General features: G+C 38.5%; 3 protein-coding genes across 23 annotated transcripts in view; 1 reads left to right on the top strand and 2 right to left on the bottom strand.

Annotated features, from left to right (window-relative positions):
• The window catches only part of LOC126621284 (uncharacterized), a 47,099-nt gene that overhangs the window by 15,217 nt on the left and 4,839 nt on the right, over window positions 1-27,043 (top strand). For 2 of the 21 annotated variants that reach the window (XM_050289696.1, XM_050289690.1), the window contains 2 exons: window positions 247-955; window positions 1,696-1,815. The exons of 3 other annotated variants lie outside the window; for them this stretch is intronic. In XM_050289696.1, the coding sequence (XP_050145653.1) occupies window positions 247-955 (709 nt within the window). In that variant the 3' untranslated portion in view covers window positions 1,696-1,815. Of the gene's footprint in view, window positions 1-246; window positions 1,307-1,695; window positions 1,816-4,809; window positions 4,828-5,413; window positions 5,471-5,560; window positions 5,777-5,862; window positions 5,993-6,774; window positions 6,893-7,109; window positions 7,417-27,043 lie in introns of those variants that run through there. 16 more of the 21 variants (XM_050289704.1, XM_050289695.1, XM_050289694.1 and 13 more) reach the window with 13 other exon arrangements.
• Window positions 1,537-27,043, bottom strand: part of LOC126621286 (disease resistance protein RUN1-like) — a 34,586-nt gene continuing 9,079 nt past the window's right edge. The window contains exon 5 of the mRNA XM_050289708.1: window positions 1,537-1,945. Coding sequence (XP_050145665.1) covers window positions 1,642-1,945 — 304 coding nt within the window. The 3' untranslated portion in view covers window positions 1,537-1,641. The remainder of the gene's footprint in view (window positions 1,946-27,043) is intronic.
• Window positions 7,305-15,106, bottom strand: LOC126621291 (disease resistance protein RUN1-like). Its single transcript, XM_050289714.1, has 5 exons — window positions 14,302-15,106; window positions 13,777-14,111; window positions 8,755-9,548; window positions 8,141-8,416; window positions 7,305-8,047 (listed from the first exon to the last, which is right to left on the bottom strand). The coding sequence occupies exons 1-5, from the start codon at window positions 14,964-14,966 to the stop codon at window positions 7,790-7,792; spliced, it is 2,328 nt and encodes a 775-aa protein (XP_050145671.1). The 5' UTR covers window positions 14,967-15,106; the 3' UTR covers window positions 7,305-7,789.

A 27,043-nucleotide genomic window follows, 5' to 3' on the forward strand; every position in this document is an offset into this window, starting at 1 on the left:
AAAACTAGCATTCATTGTCATGTTAGAAACACTTCTTGTTAACATTTTGTAGCCGATGGAAAGTTTCCATTATTTTGCACCTTCCAAGTAGGCATGGATTCTAGGTTCCAGTGAATCCGCTTTCTTTTCTAATAGCATGTCGGTTACATAGCACTTTCAAGCTTTTTGTTTTTGTGGTTTTATATTTGTTGTTATTGCTGGCATGCTGGATTGTGCTGTAACTGCTCTTAATCGTGTCTGATGTAGGACATGGATCTGGAGAGTAATAAGGATCACTACTTTTCTGGCCCTGGGGAGTTCGGCCTCAACCCTATCAGGACTGGGTCATCACAAGGAGGTGGCTTTTCCCAAAAGAGCCGCCCTTTTACTTTCGACGATTCTGTTCCTAGCACACCACTCTCAGCCTTTAATTCAGGGTATTCACCGCCAAGGTACAAGGATAGCTCAGAACCTTCATTTGACACCTTCTCTAGGTATGATTCGTTCAGAAGCACACAAGATACTGGATTTTTTCCTCAACCAGAAACACTCGGAAGATTTGATTCTATGCGCAGCAGTAGAGATTTTGATCAGGGTAATGGTTTTCCAACATTTGATGACATCCCAGACCCTTTTGGCTCTTCGGCGCCATTTAGGTCATCGCTGGACAGTCAAACTCCAAGAAGAGACTCGGACCCCTTCGGATCTTCAGGTCCATTTCGGACGTCACTGGACAGTCAAACTCCGAGAAGAGAATCAGATTTTTTCGGGTCTTCAGCGGCGCCGTTTAGGACATCATTTGACAGTCAAACTTCAAGAGGAGACTCGGACGCATTTGGGTCCTCTCTGTTTAGGACATCATTCGACGGTCAAACTCCAAGAAGAGACTCGGACCCATTTGGGTCTTCAGGGCCTTTCCGGACGTCATTGGAGACTCCGAGAAAAGACTCTGATCATTGGAGTGCATTTTAGTTAGGTAGTTGCTCGGCTTCGTTTTTGTGTCTGCTATTCGCCGTTCCAAGCCTTTCTATCATGAGTGTTACGGGCCTTGGCCATGTTTTATGCTTGAAATCTCTGTGCTTGTAATGTGTCTTTTGTATTTCATTTCTTTGTGTATGCATCTCGCATTGTCTTCATTCTTTTTTCCTTTAGCTTATAATTTTTCTCCGTAATTTTGGAATGTTCCTTGTCATATTGAAGCAAAGACCCCTATAGTTTTATCGTTACAAATTTGATGATTGTATTATTAAACTGGGGCTGTGCCTTTCTTTTTTCGACCTTAATTTGCTGTAATATTTTACCCCCTTAATAAAATATGTTCTGCTGATCTTTTATTTGTTCAAACAAGAACACTGTGTTTTGCCCGTGGTAGTCCAATTGGCCCATTCCTATTTTTCGCTCATTGCAGTTCAGCCATCGAACCATTGCAAATTTTTGTAGTGTCGAATGTTTAAACTATCGCGCTTGGTCATGAGATATTTACTTTGTCCTGAGCTTGACGTATTAATTAATGTCTAAGTTCATGTTATAAAGGCGAATGCCAAGATGCCGCTGGACTTGTTCAAAGATAACAAACATGATATTACACACTTGTCTATAACATTGCGCTTTATAATTTATAAACAATACTAAAATAATAAGAGCCTTGCCTGTTTGTCAATCTTATTTCTTGCACGGACAAGTGAGTGCTGTCCTTGAACTTGCCTGTGTCTTCAGCGCCTTGCAGCCTTGAGCTCGAACATTACATAGCATTTGGAGCTCTGGCAAAGATTGAAGCTGCTTGCAGCCGACTAAGTTGAGTTCAGACAACCGAGAAGCTCGTTTGATGCTTGCAGGTATGCTCCTAATCTTGGTTCCGGACAGATATATGCGTTTCAATGAGGTTGAGCAAACGAGACCATTAGGGATTTCCAATATACCGCTGTCGCTGAGATCTAGTTCTTCTAAAGAGCGAAAACCGGTGTAGGTGAAAGGCAATTTTTCAAGTTCCGGACAGTCATACAAGTAGAGACGTTTAAGTTGGTTAAACGGTAGATGCTTGTTGGGATAACCTTAAGGTGCTCGCAGCTACGAAGGTCTAAATTTTGAAGCCCAATTAGATTTCCAAATGACGAAGGAAGCTTTTGTACAGCTGTCCATCGCAAACTAAGAGACACCAAATGTTCCATTGGCTCCAAGATCTCTGGGAAATGTTCAAGTACAGAGCACCCATCGAGATTGAGTTCCTTGAGATATTTCAACTTCCAAATGTGGATTGGTAAACTCACAAGACTGCCGCAACGAACCAATGATAATTTAGTTATATTCAAGAAAACTCGCACGAGTTATGCAGCCATCTTGACCAAAACTACCAGAGAATTTCAGCTTACAACAGTTATTTGGAAGTTTCTCAAGGTCTTTGCAAAGAGTTATATTCAAGTAAGAAATGTTTTCGTTAGACCACACTGATTCAGGCAACACCTTTATACCACTTTCTTGTAAACCCAAGTATTGAATCTTTCCTGGCATCTTTGGAAGATACTTGAGGCTGGTGCAGCCTCCAAGATTAAGATGAGTAAGCTTGTCAAGATGTTGAAAACACCCAGGAATTTCAACCAAACTAAAACAGCCGCTGACATTTACGTTCACAATTTTTCACTTTAAAAGGCTTTCAACAACAGCAACCGATGCCTGGTCCTGGTTCTCGGCACATGGTGCCCCCAGCTGGGGGAAGGCCACCGAAGCCAGTTGCTCCTTCTCTATGCTGTGGAAAGGCAGCGGGCCAATCAGCAGAAACCCAGTGTACCAGAATGGGAGAAACATCTTGTAAATCAACTGAGTACAGAGGAGGTTAACTCGCTGAATTCAAAGTTCAAAGAAGCAACCGAAGCGGATAAAAAGGTATTTAGAACTTTAATGTTTCCCCAATTGTTCAGCTTCAGCAGCAAAGTGCTGTGTGCATGTTACATTCTGATAAATGTCAAATCATAACAAATATCCCAAAGACTTGGAATTCTTTTGATCGTGGGTTTTACTTTGCTCTTAATATCGCTCATTTCCATGGAAAAGATTTTGATCAAGTTTAAGTAGGGAGGCTGTTAGGGTTTTGAAGTTCATAATCAGTTCTTTGATATTAGTAATTTTAATGATTGGCATTCCGCATGTTTTTAGTGGATGGCATTCATTATACTTTCTTTTTGATACAGCATTTATTATACTTTATTGCAGTTTTGTTCCATTTTCAGCTTGTTTTTCCTCAACCTTTTGATGTGATTCCGTTTGTTATTTGCAGGTAGAAGAACTGGAGAAAGAAATTTTGGATGCTAGAGAGAAACTTGAATATTTCCGGGTCAAAATGCAGGAACTTGTGAGCACCTCATGTTTATTTCTGCCCTTTCTTTCTTGTAAGTCATTGGTTGTGCATATTGAACATTCTACAGTAGTTTTAATTTTTGCGTTTGAATATAATTGTTCTACGAGTGATAGATTTTTGGACGTCCTAATCATTTGTTGCTTTTAAAAAATCTGCAGACTTCTTAATATCTGATTTTTTTCAGTGGTGAAAGATGTTTTTATTTTTTAACAATTGGATGTTTGTGTCTGATCTGAATTAGTGTTGATACTTGAATTGACAAGTACACTTGGGAGGAAGTGCAGATCATGTGTTTTATCATTGTCCTATAGCTTTATATGTGTGGCTGAGGTTGTGTAGGGAAGGAAATGTAAGTTGGGTAATTCCTGCAGGGTACATAAGTAGTTTGGTGGTGATATGAAGGCTTTTGTGAGGGTGCAGTATGCCAGCAATTTGTTGGGGTTTCTAGGTTTGAGAGAAAGATGAGGATTTTTGAAAACAATATTTGGGTAGGCACTAGTTATGGAATAAAGTTAGATTTTGTTCATCACGTTGGCCGAGTATTTTCTCAATTTCATGATCCATATTCTTTGATTGGAAAGATACTGTTTTTGGATATTCTGGTTTATATTGAAGGTCCTGTCTGTAGGAAGAAACTGTATTGTTCATGTATTCTAGTTTTCATTGTTGTCCGTTTTAAGGTGGGGGACAACTTAACCAAAGAGAAGGCATTTTGTTGAGGAGATTGGGTAGGCATTAAAGCATTCCTTCTTTTGCACCATAATGGTGAGGAAATAAAGATCCAAATTTGGTTGAACAGGGAACTGAGGCATGGAAGAATTTATTACGTGTGTAAATTTAGACCACACTTTTAGAAGATAATTTATATTACTGTAGGCTCAGAATTTTTTAAAAGGCATTTGACTAAAAAATGTAAGACTTTCATATCTAGCTACTAGCATAAGAAAATGATGTTTTAAACTTTCAGTTTTTGAATGCTGATTCATATTTGCTTTAATCTGTTTTCCATTTGGTATAAGGTTTTTTGTACAAGAGCAGATGTGACAATTGCCGTAATGAGATCACAGAAAGGGCATATGCTGATAAACGTGAGGTATGCTGTAGGATACTTGAGCCTAAGCACATATTTGTATTAATCTTAAGTTACTGTCTTGGCTTGATGAATACTACATGAATCTAGGCTGAGTCCCAGGCTAAGAAATATGAAGAGAATTACAAACAAGCTGGAGATGCAGCTTCCAAGTTAACTATTGAAGAAGCCACGTTTTTTTATTTATAGGTACCTTTCACCACATATAAATTTGTGGACAATTAATAACAAGGACGAAATTATTTTATAGTTTTTAGGCCTAGTGGGATAGATAGTTGATGAAAGAGAGAAAGTAGTGTGGAAAAATAGAATCAGTTGAATGTCGTACCCCTAGTGGTACATTCTTTTTATTATCACGGACGGGTTATCTTACATGATTTATTTGCAGGAGAAAAAAATGGAGCTATACAGGGCAGTTGTCAAGATGGAGCAAGACGGTGGTGCTGATGATAAGAGTACTTACATTAGCTTATTCTTTATCAAACTATCTGATGGATTGTACATAGAACACAGAGTTTTTGTATATACTTTTGCTTTGGGTGGTCAAATTTTTTCAATTCATTAATAGCATTGCCTTTCTAGAAGCCGAAAGTCATGCTGTTGTTAAATAATCAAACTCCTACACAAAAACCCTTATTTTCACTATTATAATATTTTCCTAATCACTCTGGTTTGTCTGATTATCATAATTCGAATTCTATGTAGCGTTCATGAGTGTGTCATTTTCTTTTTCGTTATTGTTCACTGCTGCAGTATTTGTACTACATTGCATTTTGCAATCTGAAATTTTATTCTGTTTTCATATAGGCTGGCATCCAAGAAGGAGCTGCTTACTGGCATGAGGATCAGGATATGTTTGAAGACGAAGGTATGTCAAAAATGAATTATTATAGGTCCATTATTGTCTCTGAGATAATAAATTTCTGGTAGCACTTGGATTCCTTTTACCTTTTCACCTTGTGGTAAATGGATCATATTGCCTGCTGTTGTAGGTTCTTTGTCATCTGGCTGTGGTTTGCCAACCTGTTCAGGAGTTTTAACTATTTGAGGTGACTGATTCACAAGTTTACTTTTCAGGATTCACTTTTGTCAAGGAGCTCACTCTTGATGTGTCACATGTCTTGGCGTCTCTAAAACAGAAATCATCATCAGTTCAGAAAGAAAAAGCTCCCTCAGTTGAGAGTCCGACAACTGCCGCTTCACCTAAAGTTGATGTACAGTCAGAAAAGCCTCAAAATGCGGATGATAAGGTCGTTGAAAATGGAGCAGCATATCCCATCTAGAGAATTTTCAGATTCGAAGTATGGAAAGACAACAGGCGCATATGCCTCACCCCGTGATAAGGAATCTCAAAGGTATACTTCTAGATCTTAAGTTTTCTACATATTTAAGATACTCTGGTACCTGCAATATCATTGGAATTCTAAACTTTCATGTGCAATGATGATCATGGGGGTGCTGGGTCTCTGTTTTCTGGTGACAATGGTTTCGATGAGCCAGCATGGGGGACATTTGACCCTAATGATGACGTTGATTCGGTGTGGGGTTTCAATGCAGTTAGTACCACCAAGGTAAGCTGATATTGTACTACATTCAGTTTTCTTTTTTGAATTTTCGAGTGCATTCAGTGTTTATTTAATAGAAATCAATTCTTTGACCTTGTATTTATGCGACTGTGTCTTGCTCCATGATTGCTGTTAATACCACCTAGTTGTTTGTGGCGGTGATCATTTATCTTTTGTTTCAAGAGTTGCCTCAAGTGTCGTTATGCTTGCTGAGTTGTTTAGTTATTAAAGGAGGTCCTGGGAATTTTACCAATGCTTGAACAGTTTCTATCTTCACCATGTTTCCAGTTCTGATGGTTTATCATGTAAATCTGTTAGTAGTACGGGTATTTCAACCAAATATGGCGAAGAATGGGTTGCAGGATTGTTCTTGGTGCAATTAACTGCACATTGGAGGGGACTCTGATTTAAGCATTGGATCTTGGTTAATCAAGATTATTTTTGTGTTAACGTTGACAAGAGATGGTGTCATATTGCGCACATTTTTGGAATATTGACGGATTCCGGGTTAATCAATATATTTATCATTGTTAAAAATAGTGAAGGGGAAGATAAATTGGCCAAAATAACCATGAGCGGCTACGATATTGTAGGTTTCTTCCTCTGGGGAAAAAAAAAATTTAATTCTAGTTCCAGTGAATCCACCTTCTTTTCTAATAGCACGCCGGTTACGTAGCACCATCAAGCTTTTTGTTTTTGCAGTTTCATTTTTGTTATTGCTGGCATGCTGGATTGTGCTGTAACTGCTCTAATCATGTGTGATGTAGGATGTGGATCAGGAGAGTAAGGATCACTACTTTTCTGGCCCTGGGGAGTTCGGCCTCAACCCTATCAGGACTGGGTCATCACAAGGAGGTGGCTTTTCCCAGAAGAGCCGCCCTTTTACTTTCGACGATTCTGTCCCTGAACACCACTCCCAGCCTTCAATTCAGGATACTCACCGCCAAGGTACAAGGATAGTTCAGAACCTTCATTTGACACCTTCCCTAGGTTTGATTCCTTCAGAAGCACGCAAGATACTGGATTTTCCCCCAACCAGAAACACTCGGAAGATTTGATTCTATGCGCAGCAGTAGAGATTTTGATTAGGGTAATGGTTTTCCAACATTTGATGACATCCCAGACCCTTTTGGCTCTTCGGCGCCATTTAGGTCATCGCTGGACAGTCAAACTCCGAGAAGAGAATCATATTTTTTTGGGTCTTCAGGGCCTTTCCGTACAGAGACTCCAAGAAAAGACTGATGATTGGATTGCGTTTTAGTCGGGTAGTTGTTTTCTTTGTTTTTGTGTCTGATGATTGGATTGCGTTTTAGGCGAATTTCAAGATGCCGTTGAACTTGAAAATCAAGTTGTAAAGATGACAAATAGGATATTACAACTTGTTAATAATTTGCGCGTTACAATAAATAAACAATGTTAAAATAATAAAAGCCTTGCCTATTTGTGGAAAGAGATCCTCTCCAGATCAAAACATCCGGAGCTCCGGGATCAATTCATTCAGACCTTTAAAATTTGATCTTACAGCAAAAAACTATTGTGGCTTTTAAAAGTTTTGATTAACTTCTCTTCTTTTAACTGTTGGATCAAATTTTTAAGACCCGAATCATTTGATCCCTGAGTTCTGAATGTTTAGATCCGGAGAGGATCTCTTCCCCTTATTTGTTAGTCCAAGCCTTGCCTATTTGTCAGTCTTTTCTCTTGGACAGACAAGTGAGCTATCAAAGTACAAATTTGGCATTCATTATACTTTCTTTTTAATGCAGAAAACTCGCAAAGAGATGTGCATTCATCTAGACTTTCAGCTTACACCTGTAAACCACTGTATTGTAAATTTAAGTATTGAATATTTCCTGGCATCTCTGGAAGATACTTGAGACTGGTGCAACCTCCAAGATCAAGACGAGTGAGCTTGTCAAGATGTTGAAAATACCTAGGAATTTCAACCAAACTTACACAGCCACGGAGATTTATGTTCACAATTTTTAGACTTCTAGAGAGATTTGGAACTTCAGTTAGATATCTAGAGTCATGCATATCGATCACTTGTAAGTTGACAAGTCTCTGTATCAATAGTAAATAGAAATATAAAGAATTAATATAATTTCAACACTTGATTTGATACTAGAATTAAAATAGGCATATAATATAATATACCTGCTCTTCTTTCCAAAGCTTCTTAACTTGGCCACCTGGCATATGAAGCTCAACTAGATTTTCCGGAGAAAAATTTGACGGCAAAAATTCCAGTGGATATTGAAACCAGTCAAGATAACGAAGAGAATCGGGAAGGTCTAGAGAAGCGTTGAATTTGTAGCCACCATCCACAATTAGCATTATTAGGTTAGACATCTTTTTGAAGTCTGCACGTTTCAATGGTCGCTCTTGAAGATTATACCAATCAACCTGTATGCCTTCAACATTTGGAGTTTCCTGAGAATAAGAAGAAAATTTAAATGTGAATATAAACATATTAAAATGTAACGCACATTTGGAACAAAGAGTATTTGCGATAGTAATCATGTACAAGTGTCTTAGTCTAGTCAAATATCCAACATAATTGTATCATCCTCTACTTGTCTAAATAAACAAACATTTGTTCATATTCCAAACACTTCCTAACACAATAAATATTCAATCAAATTCATCTTTTAACAATCTCACTTCTTTATTATAAATTAGTTTTACTTTGTTCTTTTATCATCTCAAGTTTGTAATTTTTATTTTCTAAAAAAAAGAAAAGAAAAAAATTGAATGCATTTGGCTCTTACCGTTTTACTCCTCAATACACGATAGACATCCTCATCATTGAACAACCTACTCCGTTTACCGGGATCTTTAATACCTTGTTCTTGAACAATTTTCCTTCCCATTTTTTGTAGCAAATCGTGCAGCTCTATGGTTTCCCTTCCCATTTCATCGTCCATCTCTATGGTTTCCATTTCTGAATCAATTGATATGAGAGACATCTCAATGAGAATTCTAATTCCAGGTGTCGCAAAGAATCCACGAACATCTAACATTCGTTTTACCTCAACCACAGACTTCCCTTTAAGAAAACATGCTATTTCCAGAAATATCTCCTTCTCATTTTCTCCCAATCTATCATAACTTATTCTCAACACTTTCCGAATATCTCTACTGGGAAATCGTTTCAATTTGTTGAATTCATCTTCCCATTCTTCTTTGCTCTTGCAATTGAAGAACAAGGACCCCAGAACTTTAAGAGCTAAAGGAACGCCTTTGGCATAAGCCACCACCTTTTCTGCCAACTCCTTATAATCTGTTCTACGAGTACTGTTATTCTTGAAAGCACACGAACAGAAGAGCTGAAGAGCGTCATCCGGTTTTAGTACCTCAACCTCGTAGATATTATCCTTTTCAACAGTTTGCCTAAGTGTGCCCCTATCTCTACTTGTTATAATGATTCTACTTCCAGTGCCATACCGAAGACGATCGCCAGCTAAACGTTTCATTTGTATTGAACTACTCACATCATCAAGAACAATGAGGACCTTTGTGCGGCTGAGCCTTTCTCGAACCAAAGTTGATCCTATGGATAGACCTTCTTCCTTTAATATCTCCTTAAGAAGTGTTTTTTCCAAATGATCTAGTCCATTTGCTTGTTCTGAGTTCTCCGTAACATTCTTAACAAAACAAGAAGCTTCGAATTTAGAAGAGAGTTTGTGAAATATAGTTTTAGCAAGGGTGGTCTTGCCAATACCACCCATGCCCCAGATACCTACAGATAAGCAAGTGTCCTGTGAATGAATGTATAATAGCGATTCCATCCGCTCGATGCAGCTTTCATTTCCAACAAAGCCCTTTAAGGAGAGAGAACCGAGAGAGCTGGAAGGCAATATTTTGAATTCCGGACAGGCATACAAGTCGAGACTTGTTTCGACATCCTTAAGGTGCTTGCAGCCACTAAGGTATAAAGTTTGAAGCCTAATTAGATTTCCAATAGACGAAGGGAGCATTTCGACAGCTGTCCCATGCAAACTAAGAGACACCAAATGTTCCATTGGCTCCAAGATCTCTGGGAATTTTTTAAGTTCAGAGCAGCCAGAGAGATTCAGTTCCTCCAGATATTTCAACTTACAAATGTTGGTTGGTAGACTCACAAGGTGCTTGCAGCCACTAAGGTCTAAAGTTTGAAGACTAATTAGATTTCCAATAGACGAAGGAAGCATTTCGACAGCTGTCCCTTGCAAACTAAGAGACACCAAATGTTCCATTGGCTCCAAGATCTCTGGGAATTTTTCAAGTTCAGAGCAGCCAGAGAGATTGAGTTCCTCCAGATATTTCAACTTACAAATGTTGGTTGGTAGACTCACAAGGTGCTTGCAGCCACTAAGGTCTAAAGTTTAAAGACTAATTAGATTTCCAATAGACGAAGGAAGCATTTCGACAGCTGTCCCTTGCAAACTAAGAGACACCAAATGTTCCATTGGCTCCAAGATCTCTGGGAATTTTTCAAGTTCAGAGCAGCCAGAGAGATTGAGTTCCTCCAGATATTTCAACTTACAAATGTTGGTTGGTAGACTCAAAAGGTGCTTGCAGCCACTAAGGTCTAAAGTTTGAAGACTAATTAGATTTCCAATAGACGAAGGAAGCATTTCGACAGCTGTCCCTCGCAAACTAAGACACACCATATGTCCCATTGGCTCCAAGATCTCTGGGAATTTTTCAAGTTCAGAGCAGCCAGAGAGATTGAGTTCCTCCAGATATTTCAACTTACAAATGTTGGTTGGTAGACTCAAAAGGTGCTTGCAGCCACTAAGGTCTAAAGTTTGAAGACTAATTAGATTTCCAATAGACGAAGGAAGCATTTCGACAGCTGTCCCTCGCAAACTAAGACACACCATATGTCCCATTGGCTCCAAGATCTCTGGGAATTTTTCAAGTCTCTTGCAATCAACCAATGATAATTTACTTATATCCCTGGGAAGCTCAGAAAACTCGCGAAGAGATGTGCAGCCATCTAGATTAAAACAACCAGAGACTTTCAGTTTACACCTGTTGCTTGGAAGTTTCTCAAGGTCTTTGCAATGACTTATATTCAAGTAGGAAATATTTTCGTTAGACCAAACTGATTTAGGCAACTCCTTTATACCACTGCTTTGTAAATCTAAGTATTTAATACTTCCTGGCATCTCTGGAAGATACTTGAGACTGGTGCAGTGTCCAAAACGAAGATGAGTAAGCTTGTGGAGATGTTGAAAACACCCAGGAATTTCAACCAAACGTGCACAACGAGAGAGATTTATGTTCACAATTTTTAGACTCCCAGATAGATTTGGAGCTTCAATTAGATACTGAGAGTCATGCAGATCGATAACTTCTAAGTTGACAAGTATTTGCAACAAATTAAATAGAAATATGAAGAATTAATATAATTTCTACACTTAATTTCATAAAAGAATTAAAATAGGCATGTAATATACCTGGTCTTTTTTCCAAAGCTTCTTAACTTGGCTATATGGCATATGAAGCTCAACTAGATTTTCCGGAGAAAACTTTGACGGCAAAGATTCCAACAGATAATTCCACCAGCGAAGATAACGAAGAGAATTGGGAAGGTCTAGAGAAGTTGTGAATTTGTGGGGATGGCCAGGATAGTAATCAACAATTAGCAATTTTAGGTTAGACATCACTTTGAAGTCTGCACGTTCAAATGGTTGCTCTTTACACTGAGACCAATTAAACTTTATGGCTTGAACATTTGGAGTCTCCTGACAATGAGAGCAAAGTTTAAATGTGAATATATAGATATATATGTATATATATTGAACATGTTAAAATGTAATGCACATTTGGAAAAAGAATTCTAAAAAGTTGTAGAATAATCTATAAGTGTTTGAAAAAGAGCAGTGTGTATGTATTGATTTACATAACTTTACATGAGAGTTGTACAAGTAATGACACTCTTTACAAAGTGTTTAAGAATATCTGAAAGATTATTATCCTAACGAGTTTCAGATTTGAAATTCCAATGGGCATCAAGATTAGATGCTGCAGTAGATGCTTTATCATAATCTTAAGAGTATTTGCGATGGTAATGATGTAAAAGTGTCTAGTGAAATATCCAAGATAATTGTAACAAAATAATATAAATGAGTTTTACTTTGGTGTGTTAATCTAAAGTATGCTATTTGTTTTTTTTCTTAAAAATAGAAAAGCAAAAAATTAAATGCATTTGGCTCTTAAATGCATTTCACTTGTACTCACTAAATGAGAGCTTGAACCTATGTACTTGTGTAAACCCTTCACAATTAATGAGAACTCTTCTATTCCGTGGACGTAGCCAATCTGGGTGAACCACGTACATCTTGTGTTTGCTTTCCTATCTCTATCCAGTTATATACTTATCCACACTAATGACCGGAGCAATCTAGCGAAGATCACAAAAAGCGATCGTTTTCGCTACCTAGGATCTATCTTGCAAGAGAACGGAGAATTAGATGGAGATCTCAACCATAGAATACGAGCTGGATGGAAAGAGTGCATCCGGCGTGTTGTGTAACCGTCGTAGGCCACTGAAGCTCAAGGGAAAATTTTATAGGACGGCAATAAGGCTAGCGATGTTGTATGGCACAGAATGTTGGGTGGTGAAGCATCAACACGTACACAAAATGGATGTAGCGGAGATGAGGATGCTTCGTGGGATGTGTGGGCACACGAGAAAGGATAAGATTGGGAATGAGGATATCCGAGGTAAAGTAGGAGTAGCCGAAATTGTAGGAAAGATGAGAGAAAATCGGCTCCGGTGATTTTGGACATGTGCAAAGAAGGCCGACTGACGCTCCGGTTCGAAGATGTGACTACGGGACAGAGGTTCAGGGCCGAAGGGGTAGAGGAAGACCTAGGACAACTTTGGAAGAGACTCTAAGAAAAGACTTAGAGTACTTGGATCTAACGGAGGACATGACACAAAACCGAGCGCAATGGCGTTCTAGGATTCATATAGCCGACCCCACTTAGTGGGAAAAGGCTTTGTTGTTGTTATTGTTGTTGTTGTTTGGCTCTTACCGTGTTACTTTTCATTACATGAAAAACATCCTCATCGTTGAACAACCTACTACGTTTACCGGGATCTTCAATACCTTGTTCCAGAACAATTGTCCTTCCCAATTCTTCAAGCAGATCATGCATCTCTATAGTTTCTCGTCCCCATTTTGAATTAACTGATATGAGAGACATATCAATGAGAACTTTAATTCTGGCTGCCACGGAGCGTGTACGGATAGCTAACCTTTTTTTTACCTCATTCACATCCATCCCTTTATGAAAACATGCTATATCCAAAAATATCTCCTTCTCATATCTTCCCAATCGATCATAACTTAGTTTCAACACTCTTTGAACATCTTCATTGCGACTTTCTTCCAATTTGTCCAATTCATTTTCCCAGTCTTCTATGCTCTCACAATATAGGAATGAGGACCCCAGAAGCTTAAGAGCTAAAGGAACGCCTCGGGCGTAATAAACCGCCTTTTCTGCGAACTCCTTAAAATCTGTTCCAGGAGTACTGTTATTTTTGAAAGCACGCAAATAGAAGAACTGAAGAGCGTCAAGTGGTTTTAATCCCTCAACCTTGTAGATCTTACCTTCTTCAACAGTAAATGTTCTCCTATCTCTACTTGTGATAATGATTCTACTTCCATCGCCATACCGAAGACCCTTGCCAGCTAAACGTTCCATTTTCGTTGAATCACTTACATCATCAAGAACAATGAGGACCTTTGTATTGCTGAGCCTATCTCGAACAATATCTGATCCTATGGATAGACCTTCTTCCTTTAATATCTCCTTAAGAAGTGTTTTTTCCAAGTTTTCTAGCCCACTTTTTTGATCTGTTTCTGGAACATTTCTAAGAAAACAACAGGCCTCGAATTTAGAAGAGTGTTTGTGAAATACGGCTTCAGCAATGGTGGTCTTGCCAATACCACCCATTCCCCAAATACCTACAGTAATGCAACCGTCCTGTGAATGAATGTCCAATAGCTCTTCAACTTTCTTGATGCTGCTTTCAATTCCAACCATGCCCTCTAAATCGCAGGATGATTCGCGAGCCAATTTGGTCCAAATATCCTTTACAACTTTCTTAATTAAATCGGCATCCGTCCTGGCATATATATATATATATATATATATATATATATATATATATATATATATAAATGTATATATGATTATGAAGGAAAGCAATAGTTAATCTTAAATATACCTTACAAAATCTTAGCAGAAATCAATCGTCACAGGTTTAAAGAAAATTTAAAATTTTGTACACGTTAATTAAAGAGTTAGTTTGTTACCCTGCGTTTTTTGGATGAGGAAACCCAGATATATTGGCTGCATTCTTCAAAGCCTCTTTCCACTTGTCCACCTTGTCGATACTTTGGTGTTTAGCAAATGCAGCCGCATAAGTCCCCTGTTGGTCTCGTACATCCGATACATCGGTATGGTAAAAAATGGGTATCACGAACTGGCCTTCTCTTTTTTTGTTGCATTCGATTATATGCACAAGCTCATCCAAACACCATGCGGAAGTAGCATAGTTTTTTGAGAAAATGATCACCCAAATCTTAGATTTCTTGATTGCCTCTAGAAGAGCAGGTCCGATTTCTTCTCCTCTCTTAAGATTGTTATCTATGTAGGTTTCAATTTTCTTTTGAACTAAGGCTTCATGAAGATGACAGGTAAAAGTACAGCGAGTGTCCTTTCCTCTGAAGCTGATAAACACATCGTACTTTTCTAGAAGTGGGGGGATATAATCAGCAACATCATCATCAGCAACAACAGTAGAATCAGCTACAACAGAATCAGACCCAGAAGACGAAGACGAAGAAGAAAATGTTAAGGATCTGCAGCACATGTAAAACAGAGTCCCGATGGCGATGACGATGATGTTGAAAACTTGAATGAACCCAATCAACTCCATCCCTCTTATCTCTAGATCGGAGAGATCAGAGTTTACCATAGAAAAATTGAAATTGTAGTTCTTATTAGGTATGTGCACAAAATTGCAAAGGTTCCAGGGAGGACAAAAATTGAAAAATTGGAGAGACAAGGATTAGTCACTTTCACATACTTAAAAATATTTGATAATTGATACTGCTACTACTTTAAAATTTTCTTTTAAATATAATTAATCAAAAGAAAAGTTTGCCCAAAAGCTTTTTTTTTTGGAAACTGCCCAAAAGCATTTTTTGTAGAGCATCTTTCAGTAAAATATACACACTTTCGAAGAAAATCATAAAGGAGTAAACAAAAAAAATATAATTGCGCAGAAACTATGTGCTTTCAAACGGAAGAAAATCCCTAGTGGAGGAATTAAAGAAAGAAAGATGGAATTGAATCCAGCTCCTCCTGATGGAGGAAGTTTCCTAGTGCTAGTGGAGGACACATGGGATGGGGCCTTAGGTATCGTCTGGTATGCAGACAGGACAGGACGGGACGGGACGGGACGGGACGAGACGGGACGGGACAGGAAGGGACAAAACGAAGAGGGAGCAAAGATGCCCTCGGATGGAAACAAGGAGGAAGAAGAAGAAGACGGATAGGTTATAATTTTGTGTTCCACGGATGTGGAATGAGTCGTTCCAGGGAGTGAGCCGGAACAAAAATTCACCCAAAATTCGTTCCGTGGAACATCACGTTCCACCCGTTTTAGGCACACCAAACGTGGGACGGAACGCTTCGTCTCACTCCGTTTCGTCCCGTCCCACGTATTAAACGGTACCTTAATGAATGTGCAATATTCAAAATCAATGGTAAATGGTCATAAAAGGGGCACATGCGATGGGACAAGAATTGTCTGCTCTCTCACTTTCGGTGCTCTCCCGTGCCCTCCTGTTAGTGTGATCACGGTTAAGTCACGTCAACATTTTATATTACTATTCAATTTTGTTTTATTATCTCTTAAAAAAAATATAAAATGTTAACGTGCCTTAACTGTGACCACATAAAACATGAGGGCACGGAAGGGCACTGGAAGTGGAAGGGCAGACAATCTGTGTCACATGCGATGGGGCTTTACTTGACGCACTTATTCTTCTTTTTTTTTTTTTGTTGGAGAACAAGGAGTAGCATTCCACGGGCATAGAGGCCAAAGAAAACAGGAAAGCCTAAGAAAGGCAAATAGCATAGCTTGAAAAAGCAAAGAAGGCAGAGCAAGGAAGATCAGAGAAAGCGAGACGCTACAACCAAGTGGAAGCGTCACCCCCGAGCACTGCCTACCCCGCCTAATGAGGACAAGGAAGTCCATCATTGTTCAAAACAAAAGCTAACGAAGATGGGGGCCGATCAGCCCAAACAACATCACACATCTCCGTACAATCCCGCGACGTAAGCACATCTGCCGCCATACTTTACGCACTTATTCTTCTTTGACATGACCAAATAAGAGAAAAAACATTTATGTACAACCGAAAAATCACTATAATAGTTATGGTAAGTCAATCATACACTATTAATTATGTCATAAATCCTCATAGTAATTATGTCATAGACTTTTGCCCAACTAAGTACTAACAGCTTCATAGGCCATTGACTAGAATTAGAACCCATTTTTTTCTTTTTCTTTTTCAAGGTTTATACTTTGGAGAGTTTTTTTTTCTGTTAAAGGCTGGGAGGGATTCAGATGGTGGCGTGCAATGAGAATGGGGTGGGCTGGGCTGGGCTGGGCTGGAGGTTCAAATTTTTGGATTAAAATTTGAAAAAGTGGGCGATGGTGGGGTGGGGTTCATTGATTGCAAGAAGGTGTCAATAAAGAGAGACGATAAATACAGTAGGGGTAATAATATCAAATTATAGATAAAAATTTATAAATTAAATGATATAAAAGTTAGTGATTAGTTAGGATTTAAAAGTTGATAAACGTACTTATTTTTATTAGTGACACATTATCTAATTTGCATATTTTGTTTACAAATTTAGCCATAGGTTCGAGAAAAAGAAGAGACCAAACACTACTCCCAAACGCGTTTCCTTATTATCTCATACCTGCTCACCTCACGCGTTCACCATACATTTGTTTCCGCACTCCAAGCCTCCCACAACAAATCAAACCATTTATTTGGGAAAAATTTTAATATTTTGTTTTCTCATCTTTTCTTTAATTTTAGTATATTTGTCCATACATTTTGATACCAATTCGGTGCACTTATATTCTCATGAATATAGTCAGGACCGGCCCAGGCACAGTGCGGGTTGGATGACCGTTCAAGGTCCAAAAGAAATGGGGGCACCAAAATTATTATGGCAGTATATTCATATATGTTTTCATAAGAATATATATATTTAAAATTTGGTTAAATAGTCAAGAAATTTAACTAGAACTAGTGGATTTTGTGCTTTGAAATCTATATGCATGCTTATTCTTTCAATTTTTACAAATTTCTATTTGGTTGTTAATTTCTTTTTAAATTACTAGCTAATAGCTATGTGGGTTGCAATTTCTAAACATTTGTTCAAATTCAGGTCTAACCTTTTAAATGAGTAATATGTAAACCAAATTTACAAATCATATGACGTGTCACTAATAGGTTTAATTTAGTGCTCATTCATTACTTATACATATCTGTTGATGCACAAAATCAGTGAGGACTTTGGTACAACAGAAAGTGTCAAGTTTGTGACCTTCGCTAGATTGCTCTTGTCACTAGTGTGGATAAGTATGTAAATGGATAGAGACAGGGAAGCAAACACAAGATGTACATGATTCACCCAGATTGGTTAAGTCCACGGAGTAGAGGAGTTCTCATTAATTGTGAAGGGTTTACACAAGTACATAGGTTTAAGCTCTCTTTTAGTGAGTACTAGTGAATGATTTAGTACAAATGACATTAGGAAATATTGTGGGAGAATGATCTCCTTTTATAGAAGAGAGTTTCTAGCTTTGTTCTAACATTGACACGTGTCGTGTTGTGATTGGCTTCTGATGTTGACACGTGTCGCGCTATGATTGGCTTCTGATGTCGACATGTGCCGTGCTGTGATTGGCCTCCTAGTTGGAGGGAAACTCTTTTGGGTCCTTAACGGTATAACGTTGACCGGTACTCGGTAGTTTTGGGATTAGTCAAGTATGGTACAAACATTTGGTTGTTAATTTCAACATTTGGTTAAATAGTCAAGAAATTTAACTAGAACTAGTGGATTATGTGCTTTGAAATCTATGTGCATGCTTATTCTTTCAATTTTTACGAATTTCTATTTGGTTGTTAATTTCTTTTAATTACTAGCTAGTAGCTATGTGGGTTGCAATTTCTAAACATTCGTTCAAATTCAGGTCTAACCTTTTAAATGAGTAATATGTAAACCAAATTTACAAATCATATAACGTGTCACTAATAGGTTTAATTTAGTGCTCATTCATTACTTATACATATCAATAAAGACTACCAAGCCTACCAATTTTGGACCTCCATAAGGGATGGTTGAGGAAGAAGACGACGAGGATGATGAGGCCTTAGACGTGCTTCCTAAAACCTTCTTAAAACGCAAGCTCGTTGAACCACTACAAGACAAATTGTCATTAGCGAGGGTTAAATGTCATCGGAATCGACATTTTGCCATCACAAATACTTATTTCCGACGGGAAAAAGCTCTCATTGGGTGTCGAAAATTGTCTCGTTGGAAATACTTTTTTTCATGCCAGCTATCAAAAATACTTTATTATCGATGCACAAGACTTGTCGTTAGTCGTTCGTTTTTCGTTAGAAATGAATTTTCGAAATGGCAAACTTATTTTATTTTTGTCATGGAAATATGGTTGCAAATACTTATATAGTTATCCAAATTACTTTCCAAAAGACGACATGTTTTTTGTGATGTTGTTCCGACCAAATGTTTTGACCTGTCCCTAATTTTTAGTTTTTATAAATTTTAAAAGCGGATTTGGAGTAACGGTATTACCATTTATTATTTTATATATTTTTATAAGTACTATTATATTATTTTAAGATTATCTTTGGTAAGAAATGAGGGAAAAAGAAGAAGAAACGGAGGAAGAAGGGAGAAAGAAGAAAGAGCATTGGCTGCCCAATTAGAGAAGAGGGGGTAAATCAGTTGGAGATGAGGGGAGAGAGATGGACTAATGGGAGGAGAAAACAAGGAGGGAAAGGAGAGAAGGGGGAAAGCATCCAACCAAGGCCGGATCCCCTCGACCCAGCCTTCGATCAGACTTAAACCTGGACATCCCGAGTAGTTTTCCTGCGACATTGCACCCTTTTTCCCACGAATCAGGACTCCCCATCACCTGAAAACACCCTCACGCCCCTCCTCCTTCATTGATCACCAACTATTTGAGCGGATAAGGTCCCGTTTCACGATGAGTTTCGTCGTGGGTGTCCCAAAGCCACGACGATGGTGATCCACCGATTCTGCAACCATCATTGTCGACCACCACCCTCGTTCACCTTCTCTGGAGGTCAGGAGCAAGGCCCAAACAAGTTTAGGGACATCAGAGCTGCAAATTCGTCGAATTGAACCACACCCAATTTCTAGGGTTTTCGACTGGTTTGAGACAAATTGGAGCATTTCCCAGCCGAATTGGACCTCAGCCCATGTATATAAATTGTTCCCCATATGTTTTTTACTCTACGTGCCTGTAAAATTTGAGGGGGGCCGACTGCCACGTGTGGTGGCGACGCGTGGGTTGAGGCATCCCCTGACCTTTCTAGGCTAAATTTAATACTTCAATTTCATATGTGAAGTCCGATTGATGAAATTTCCGTCGTTTGAACTTAGTTCTATTAAGGTCCGCCACTTGAATAGTATAGCAATCGATGATCCGACCGTTGGACCGTCACTAAACCTTAATATGTTATAGTATGTAATATTTGAAGATCATAGGAACTTACGGATCGGGAATCCGACATACGGATCTTCCTGAATTGAATTTATAAGTTCATAAAATAAAACGTTGACCGTCACTTGAGTTTACAATTGGCGGAGATCCAACTGTTGGATCGTAATGAAACTTTAGTATGATGTTTTAGAAGCATAATGTGGATCTTTGGAAGTTACAGATCGGAAATTTGAGATGTGGATCTTCCGGATCAAGTTACATGTTCTATCAATAAGAATTATGAGACGTGACTGAATATTTGTTCTAGGAGACGATCATTCGTAACGCCTCGATATTCGTGCTAGGAAGTTGTAGCGCGGACCTCAGGTGAGTGAGTATTTTTCCTTTTTATAGTGTGTGTGTGTGTGTATATATATATATATATATATATATATATATATATAAACTTTATAGTTTCCACAAATGCTTTGAACTGAGTTATGCATGCTTTGAACTGAGTTATGCATATCATATCATGATTAAATAATTTTATATTTTAAATATTGCATTGTTATACTTGTGAATTGTATGATGTGATGCTGAGGAGACTCAGGTGAGGTTCAAGTGAGTATTATGTGATTGAATGGGTTGTATTGCGTTGGTATGCATACATTTATTTAGAGCTCATCATGGCTGCACCTTGGTATTAGTGCTCCCGTCCGAGGCCAGGGCTAGCCTTCATGTGATTGTTCACCTCTCACACCGCACGCTCACCTTGGATCCAAGTCTAGTGCTAGCATGTCGTACAGACTACAATATGTGGTTCTGACTCGTAGGTGACCCACAATTTATCGCATAGCCTTTACGTGATCGTAGCACTTGAGCGTACATATTTATACCCAGCCTGTCGTACATGTCACACTAGGTGACTTTGACTCGTTTGCTAGCCAGATTGATGAGCTATAGGTCCAGTCGTATAGGTCACATTGGGTGACTCCGACTGGCATGTTAGTTTAGATCGATTGCACATCTGGCTTACATATAGTAGTGCTGAAATGTTATAACATGGCATGCTTCTATTTTCATTACCTTGAGCATTGATTATTATACTTACGTAGTATTTTCTGGGAATTGTACAGGTTTTACGGTGAGGGGTTATAACATTTTCAAAATGTTTTTATTAAAACTTTATTTCCAAGCCCACTCATCCTTGTTTTTCGCCCCTCCAGGTTCTAGTAGCAGAGTTTTCGTACCGACGAGGATTATTGGCAAATCTTGGTGTAGACGATTACCATTAATGGTATAATTCTCATCCTATTTTACTATATTGTACTTATGCTCTGTCATCATGTGTGAATTGGGTTTATTCTTACTCACAGCGCACTCTTGTATTTAGGCACTTTTAGGTTTAAATTTATTCACATTTTCCACATCACTACACTTTATGGCTTCGTCACCTTCCAGGTGTCGGCCAACATAACTTGATTCGGAGTCCTAGTTGACATTTCAGATCGGGGTGTGTCACCAAACAATTGTGTCAGAAAATCCTTTTGGAACAAAATAATCTATATTTGTGAGAGTGTACAATCGTCACAATTATAATCTCTGACCCTTAAATACTGCTCTAGGCTGTCGCAAATATTATTTTCTATACAATAGGGTTATCTTAAAACACCTCACTGGAAAAAATAAAATGAAAGACATTTCCAATGGGAATTGAGGTAAGAAATATATGCTTTATGGTAAAAATTCCACTGAGCATTGTTCAAAAAATATTTTGTATTATCTTTAATAAAACAATTATATAAGATCAATGTGGAAATGCCAGTACATTTATTACAAACCTAAGATATGTGTTTGAACATATTAACACTAGTCCTCAAACTCCGAAATGCAAACTTGAATTGTTTTGAAGATGTGTTGATAAAAGCATCTTCCCTTTTGTACATACAGTGAATGTAGCTCATTCGTCACTTCATATAGCTCCTTCATCACTCCTCATATATCTCACCATGCAAAAACCACACAACCAAAATTTAAATAAAAGCATACATAGGGCGACACGTGTCAACATCAAAGGCCAATCACAGCATAACACGTGTCAAGGTCAGAACAAAGCTAGAAACTCTATTCTATAAAATGAGATTATTCTCCCACAATAATCCCTAATGTCATTTGTACTAAATCATTCACTAGTACTCACTAAAGGAGAGCTTGAACCTATGTACTTGTGTAAACCCTTCACAACGAATGAGAACTCTTCTACTCTTTGGACGTAGCCAATCTGGGTGAACCACGTACATCTTGTGTTTGCTTCCCTGTCTCTATCCATTTACATACTTATCCACACTAGTGACCAAAGCAATCTAGCGAGTGTCACAAACTTAACACTTTCTGTTGTACCAAAGTCTTCATCGATTTTGTGCATCAACATTCGGCGCCGTCTGTAGGAACGACACTTATTCCCACTCTCTTCAGCTTTGTCAAGTTGGTTTCCACCATTCGTACACTCTCTTTTAGCCAGGCATCCCTCTCCAACATGGGGATCGAAGGAAGCCACGACACACAGAATGACACCCTTCTTGCACCTAGGATGAAACAACGAAAGAAGGAAGGAAAGAAGCTCGTTCTTCAAGCTAAAGTCGAGGAGCTGGAGGCTCAGAACAACAAGATAGCAATAAAGAATAAGATCCTCCAAGAACAATATGAGAAGCTCTTCGAGACATTCCACAAAACTAGGCGTACTCAAACATGCGAACTTGTTGCCCATGTGGACATCAACCATCATCTGGGTGCCCTCCAACACGGAGGGTCACCTTCTTTCAACATGGGTATCTCTGATGAGGAGCGAGCTAATCATCAAAACATTAATCAACATGAGACTTCTCTCAACCCAGCTGCTTTGATCCGAAGCAGGAGAAGTGGAGGAAGACACCTCCTTGCATAAGGGTTGGAAGGATCGAAAGCCTTTTATTGTAACTGCCAAGACTTTCTAAAGCAACGTCGAGAGAATCCCCTCCACATAAGCTCGAAGATCAATGACCCAAGGGTTTCTGAAAGACTCGGTCCCCTCCCACGACCTAGGCCAGCTGCCCATTTAAGGAAGGAACGACAGGTCCTAGAGGAACATGAAGGTACAGGGGACTCGGAGGTATTCCGACAGACTAGCCTTAGAAGTCAGTACGGCGAGTCCAAGAAAAAATCACACGCTCTTGCTCAAACTTTCCTACTTCCGAGAGACGATGGAGACTTACGGAACAAAATTCCAGTGGTACATGACTCCACTCAGGACCCCTTTGTCCTACAGCTTCTTAAGGAAGTAAACAAGTTGAAGGCCGAACGTCATGGCGAGAAACCTGACTGGAACCAACCCAGGCCTGGCCTTCTCACAAGGAGGATCCTCGACACCCCCTTCAAGTGAAGACAAAACAAAAGCTTGGTTTACAACTCTATACTGGAAGGGAAGACCCGATTGAACACCTTAACCTCTTTGAGTCCACCATGGCATATCAGATGCACACCGACGAAGAGCGATGTCTTCTCTTCCTTTCCACCTTTTCTGGCGGATCTCTAAACTGGTATTGTCGTTTTCCACCCGAGACAGTAAACTAATTTGAGGAACTAAGGAAACTGTTTGTCTCTCAACACATCTTCCAGACCAATTACACAATCATCATTACTACCAATCTCACCATCATATTATGGGGAAATCAAACATCATATTAAAGTGAAATCAAACTAAACAGATCTTAATGATTACCCATTAATAATCTAATAGGTTGATTTGCCATCTCTATTTTTAAAGCTATCAAGAGATCATAAGAGAATCAAGAACTTTGCCTAAAATTATGTGCCTTGGCCTAAGTAAGTGATTAGGGTGCACTCCATCTCTCTCCTTCTCTTTAGGCACTAAACTAAGCGAAGGCACGGGTAGAAATTGGGAAGCAAGCAAGGGAAGATAGAGCAGTTGCCTGCAGAGACTAGATTATATTTTAGTTCTGCAATTGTATCAGTTGACTTGATTTGACTACTTGCACAAAGTTATGGTGCTCCGAATACGAAGCCTCCAAGAAAATATCCAAAGAGATGATGGGAAAGAAATGGAAATGAAGAAGAAAGACAAATTAAGGGCACATCATCATCGGTTCATACCTTTTATTAAAGCTAGCTAACTACTCACAAGTCACACAGTAGTGGCAAACACACAGTAGCCCCCCTTCGCAGCCTTATGCGCTTTAAGTACAAAAAAGCCATTGAGCTCGCACCACACTTTGAGTTTTAAAACTTTGTTAAATGTGTGGAACATGTTAAAATTTATTTACATCCATATCAAAATCGATTTATATTCTTATGTTCAATAATGAACAAATGATACATGTTATAGAATACAGTAAGCCATTCATATAGTTATAATACACATAGAAACATCTTGTTTTCTACGTCCCAACTTTTCACGTTATTGTTTAGTATTTCACTATTCTTTCCTCTTTACTGTCAAAATTATGATTTTCTTGTACCTGCATAGGATTTTTAGAAATAGTTCAAACCTAACATGCAATATAGAACTTCTGCTTTTCACTTGATTATTGATTTTTAGAAATGAATCAAAACTAACATGCATAGGGCTTTTTTATTCTCGTCACAGTCAAATTTGAACTATATTATTGTTAGCTCATTGTGAGATTTAGTCAACCCTCTTACCTTAGTGTAGATAATATCGTTTATTACAAAAAAAAAGAAGGGATGTTGTTGGGGTGGGATTTATTGAATGTGGGAAGGTGTTAAGAAAAAGAGACAATAAATACGGTAATGTTTAGAGAGAGAGGGGGCTTCTCATTCACGACATGGAGAAATTTTTCATTGTTACCTGAACACGGGTAGTATATCACGTGTTATTATAAAAATGGTGGAAAATTTTATTTTTTAAGTTGTTAAATTTTTAACACAAATATCTCACTATTTATATAATGACACCTAATGTATCATTCCGTGTTCCAAGCACCTTGAAAAAATAAGTGACCAAAAGTGACCAAACACTACTCCCAAGCGCCTCTCATTCACGACTTGAGGGGGTTGGTTGGGCAGTAGGAAAATAAAAGTGATCAAATGCTACTCCCAAGTGCGTTTCTTTATCGTCTCATACCTGCTGACCTCACGCTTTCACCATGCATTTGCTAGTTTGGATATCTCGTCCAAGACTAGTAAATTTGGTAATCAAAATACCAATGCTGGTGGAACAAAATTTCAGAAGAATTTCAAGTTTAAAGGAAAGTAGTGGAACAACAAGTTCACTTCAGGTGTAAGGAATGAAACTAGCAACACTGGTGGTGCTTGCGTATACTGTGATAGGCTACACTATGGAGAGTGTTGGCTGAAAAGGAAGGTTAAATGTCACAAGTGTGGCAAACTTGGTCATATTGCCAGGATTTGCAATCTTAATAAGAATGTTCAGCAAGGGAACTTCGTAAACAAAGTGGAGGAACCTGGAAATCTTTTCCTGGTTAAGCAAACAACTGAAGTAAAAGTTGTGAGTGACATATGGTATATTGACAGTGGATGTAGTAACATATGACCTCTAGAGAATATCTACTTGTAGACATTGATAAAGGTGTTAGAGCAAAAGTGCAAGTTGGCACATGAGTTCTTGTTGATGTGAAGGGCAAAAGAACTCTTGTTATTGATACTGAGAAGGGAAAAAGACATATAAGAGAAGTCATGCTAGTACCTGGACTTGCAGAGAACCTACTCAGTGTTAGATAGATGACTGAGCATGGATATTTCCTTGTGTTTGGTGACTATAAGGTGGATATCTTTAATGACAGGACATTGACAAACTTGGTGGTTAGTGTGAAGCAAAAAGGGAACAGGTGTTTTCCATTGGTTTTCAAATCTAATGATCAATTGGTGTTGAAGGCTAGTGTGCATCAGTGTGCTACAATGTGGCATAGAAGACTTGGACACCTCAATTATAAGAGTTTCAAGCAGTTGCAGGAACATAATATGGTTATTGGACTACCTGTGATGCATGACTGTGAAGGTGTGTGCCAATGATGTGCATTGGGAAAGAATCACAAGAAGTCTTTTCCAAGAGAATCAACTTGGAAAGTAAGGATGCCACTAGAGCTGATACACTCAAATGTATGTGGCCTCATGCAAACACCAACAATGAGTGGAAATAGATACTTCATTACATTCATTGATGACTACTCGAGGATGTGTTGGATCTATTTCATGAAACACAAGTCAGAAGTCTTCCATGTGTTCAAGAAGTTCAAGGCTATGGTTGAGCTTCAAAGTGGTTATTCTGTGAGGAAATTGAGAATAGATAGGGGTGGAGAATTCAATTCAAGTGAATTTGAAAAGGTCTGTAAATCTTTGGGATTAGAGAGACAACTCACTGTTGCATATTCTCCCCAACATAATGGAGTTGAAGAGAGGAAGAACATAACTATAGTGGGAATGGCAAAATGCATGTTGCATGATAAAGGGATTCCCTATAATCTGTGGGGTAAGCCGGTAAGGCAGTGAACACATATGTGTATTTACTAAACAGATGCCCTACAAAAGCATTGAAGAATGTGACACCTTTTGAGAAGTTCAGTGGAAGAAAACCTGGAATTAAGCACCTTAGAGTGTTTGGCTTAGTGTGTTACTTTCTTATTCCAGGAAATCTGAGACATAAACTGGAGGAAACTAGTGTCATTGGTATCTTCATTGGATATGGCACTTTTGAGAAAGGGTATAAAGTGCTTAATCCTAAAACACAAAAGGTGATACTCTCAAGGGATATGATTTTTTATGAGAATGGCAAGTGGGATTGGGAGAAACATAAAGTCAATGAAGTATGCATTCCATTTTCTGCAAATGAATCTCTGGAAATGAAAGAAGTTGATGAAGGTCCAGATTCTATGGAACAAGTTATATCTAGAGGTTCTCAAATTCAAACTGAAGACTCTCCAATTAATGTCTCAGGTGCATCAAGCAATGCAATTTCTACACCTCAGTCTGATGATACTCCACTGAGATATAGAAGTTTGAGCGAGATTTATGAAAGATGTCATGTGTGTATCATTGAACCAGAGTGCTATAATGAAGCTGCACAAGATGACGCATGGAAGAAGGCAATGGAAGATGAAATTGGGATGATTGAGAAAAATAAGACTTGGGAACTAGTGAAAATACCATCTGATAAACCTGTGATTGGGCTGAAAATGGGTGTACAAAACAAAGTTGAACTTAGATGGCTCAGTTCAAAAGAACAAAGCTAG

This window comes from Malus sylvestris, chromosome 5 (genome assembly GCF_916048215.2).
Source record: "Malus sylvestris chromosome 5, drMalSylv7.2, whole genome shotgun sequence".
NCBI lineage: Eukaryota > Viridiplantae > Streptophyta > Magnoliopsida > Rosales > Rosaceae > Malus > Malus sylvestris.

Excerpts from the sequence above, each read along its gene's own strand:
- LOC126621291 (XM_050289714.1), bottom strand. The coding sequence starts at position 14,966 with ATGGTAAACTCTGATCTCTCCGATCTAGAGATAAGAGGGATGGAGTTG. Across the intron at positions 8,417-8,754 it reads GTGTATTGAGGAGTAAAACG|GAAACTCCAAATGTTGAAGG; the intron begins GTAAGAGCCAAA and ends TCTTATTCTCAG. Across the intron at positions 8,048-8,140 it reads AGCTTTGGAAAGAAGAGCAG|AGACTTGTCAACTTACAAGT; the intron begins GTATATTATATT and ends CTATTGATACAG.